The following is a 2,263-nucleotide window of genomic DNA, read 5'->3' as shown; positions in this document are numbered from 1 at the left end:
GGGTAAACAGACAAAACGGAAAACCGCAGTTAAAATATAAAACATTTTATTAAGCAAATATCCTTCTCAATTTTACCGATCCCAATTCCATTCCCACCACGAATCTCCTCTCCGCATACACGATCCTTTTACAGAAAAAAGAAAAAGAAAAAGAAATACATAATTAATTAATACAGATTAATGACAATGAACTCTGCTAAGTCTTGCCCACTTTCGTATTTAAAAATCGCCATAAAAATCCAATAAATAACACCCTCCCCTCCCTAATTCTTATTTTTTGTCTGTATCTTTTTTGTTTTTAGAAGCTCAAAATTAATACTCAACTTTCTTTATTAATTAGAATTAGCGAATAAGAAAATCTGATTGATAACAGACCTGGTCCAACTTCAGATAAATATTTGCCTTAATATCTCAACAGTCTCACTAAGATTATGAACTGTCAAAGTAAATTAACAACCTTGAAAAGGTTTTAACCTTTATTACAATATTTCTATCTTCTCACTTAATTTCCATTTCAAAACCTCCATTTTTTTTAAAGCCTACGGAGCATCTTATTTAATACACATGAGTTCCTCTAAAACCAAGTTTTCTCTTATTTCTCTCCCTCTCCTCCATTTTCTAGCCAAGTAAGGAATTCAGATTCCAGAACGACCGATTTCTCTAAATCTTCAGATCTTTTCTTGATAATCCAAACAAACCCCTTGTCTGATTTCTTGTTTTGTTCTGTTGAGAATGAGAGATATTGGTTCTTGTTTCAGTGAACAAGTAGTAAGAATATCAGATTCTTCTTGTTCAAATCCATTAAACCAAACATGTCGTCCGCCAAAACTCATCCCATCAATTCAAAATGTAGTAACTTGTCTTTACAAAACAAAGTTTACATCATCCCAGAAACAGGTTAATAACATCACAATCACAATCAGTTGGTGCAAAACTTTAATAGATCAAGGTCTAAGCATAACAGTTGGTGATGATCCATCTTCTCATCATCAAACTTTGAAAATCAACACAAACTCTAGAATTTTCAGGAAGAAAAAAGGGAGCAAGTTCTTTGAAGCAGGTGGTTTCAAGATTGATGCTTTCTGGGATCTGTCTACTGCAAGGTATGATTCTGGTCCAGAACCAATAGATGGTTTTTATGTTGTGATTGTAGTGGATTCAAAATATGGTCTATTATTAGGAGACAACATAGATGAAGAGACCATTACAAAAAAGTTCAAAGCTAGTATTTCATTTACTCAATTCAGTATGATTTCAAGAAAAGAATGCTTCTCTGGGAACACACATTATTCAACAAAGGCTCAATTTTGTGATAGTGGTACAGAACATGACATATTGATTAGATGTGGTAATGAAGATGAATCCGGTTATAAATATCCAGTTTTATCTGTATGTATTGACAATAAGAAGGTGATACGTGTGAAGAAATTACAATGGAATTTCAGAGGGAATCAGATTATCTTTGTTGATGGTTTATTAGTTGATTTGATGTGGGATGTTCATGATTGGTTTTTTAAACCCACTACTGGTTATGCTGTGTTTATGTTCAGAACTAGAAGTGTCTTAGACAGTAGATTATGGTTGCAAGAAAAAGTTCCGAAAGATGAAGTTGAGTTTTCTTTGTCGATTTATGCTTGTAAGAATCAATAAAATAATTCATCAATTTATTTTCTTCCATCTCCTCTCTCTAGACTGTAGTTCCCTGCAAATGTACTTCAATTGGTCATGGTAAATGCAACTATGAGAGGTTGCAATTGGGTTTTAATGAAAAAGGGGAAAAGATGCATAAAAATGAACCTTTTTTTTGTTTGTTTGATCGGTATTTGTAAAAATGTGAATGAAAAAGAACAGACTAGATTTCAATACCAGAAAGAAAGAAAAGTAAAGATATACTGTACTTAGATTAGATCATCTGTTTTCAACAGTAAAGTCATTTTGCTTCGCTATCGTGGATTAAACAACTAAAAGAGAAAGTTTGAGATTTACTAGGTGTAGGGGGGATAGCAGGATGGGTTCATGTGGGACTAATTAAGGAATGCAATCTATATATTTATGTTACGCTTAAGTTGTGAAACAATGAACTACCTACCTAAAAGAAAGAAACCTGGCTGGTTCAATGTGATCTCATCTTCTCCAGCAAAATCATTACAACGGATGCTTTTTGCAACTTCCAACTTGCAAAAGATTCGGTCAAGTTAAAGTAAAATCGACAAAGATTTTGAAGTGACATTTTATTTTGTGAACGTGAATGGCTCTACATGGG

General features: G+C 33.1%; 1 protein-coding gene across 1 annotated transcript; it reads left to right on the top strand.

Annotated features, from left to right (window-relative positions):
* The first annotated feature begins 281 nt into the window (after positions 1–281).
* Positions 282–1,677, top strand: LOC113321305. Its single transcript, XM_026569202.1, has one exon. It carries the CDS (start codon positions 733–735, stop codon positions 1,648–1,650), a length of 918 nt encoding a protein of 305 aa, XP_026424987.1. The 5' UTR covers positions 282–732; the 3' UTR covers positions 1,651–1,677.
* Positions 1,678–2,263: the final 586 nt, after the last annotated feature.

The sequence above is a fragment of the Papaver somniferum genome, chromosome 11 (genome assembly GCF_003573695.1).
Source record: "Papaver somniferum cultivar HN1 chromosome 11, ASM357369v1, whole genome shotgun sequence".
NCBI classification, from domain to species: Eukaryota; Viridiplantae; Streptophyta; class Magnoliopsida; order Ranunculales; family Papaveraceae; genus Papaver; species Papaver somniferum.
This window is presented reverse-complemented; position numbering and strand designations above follow the sequence as displayed.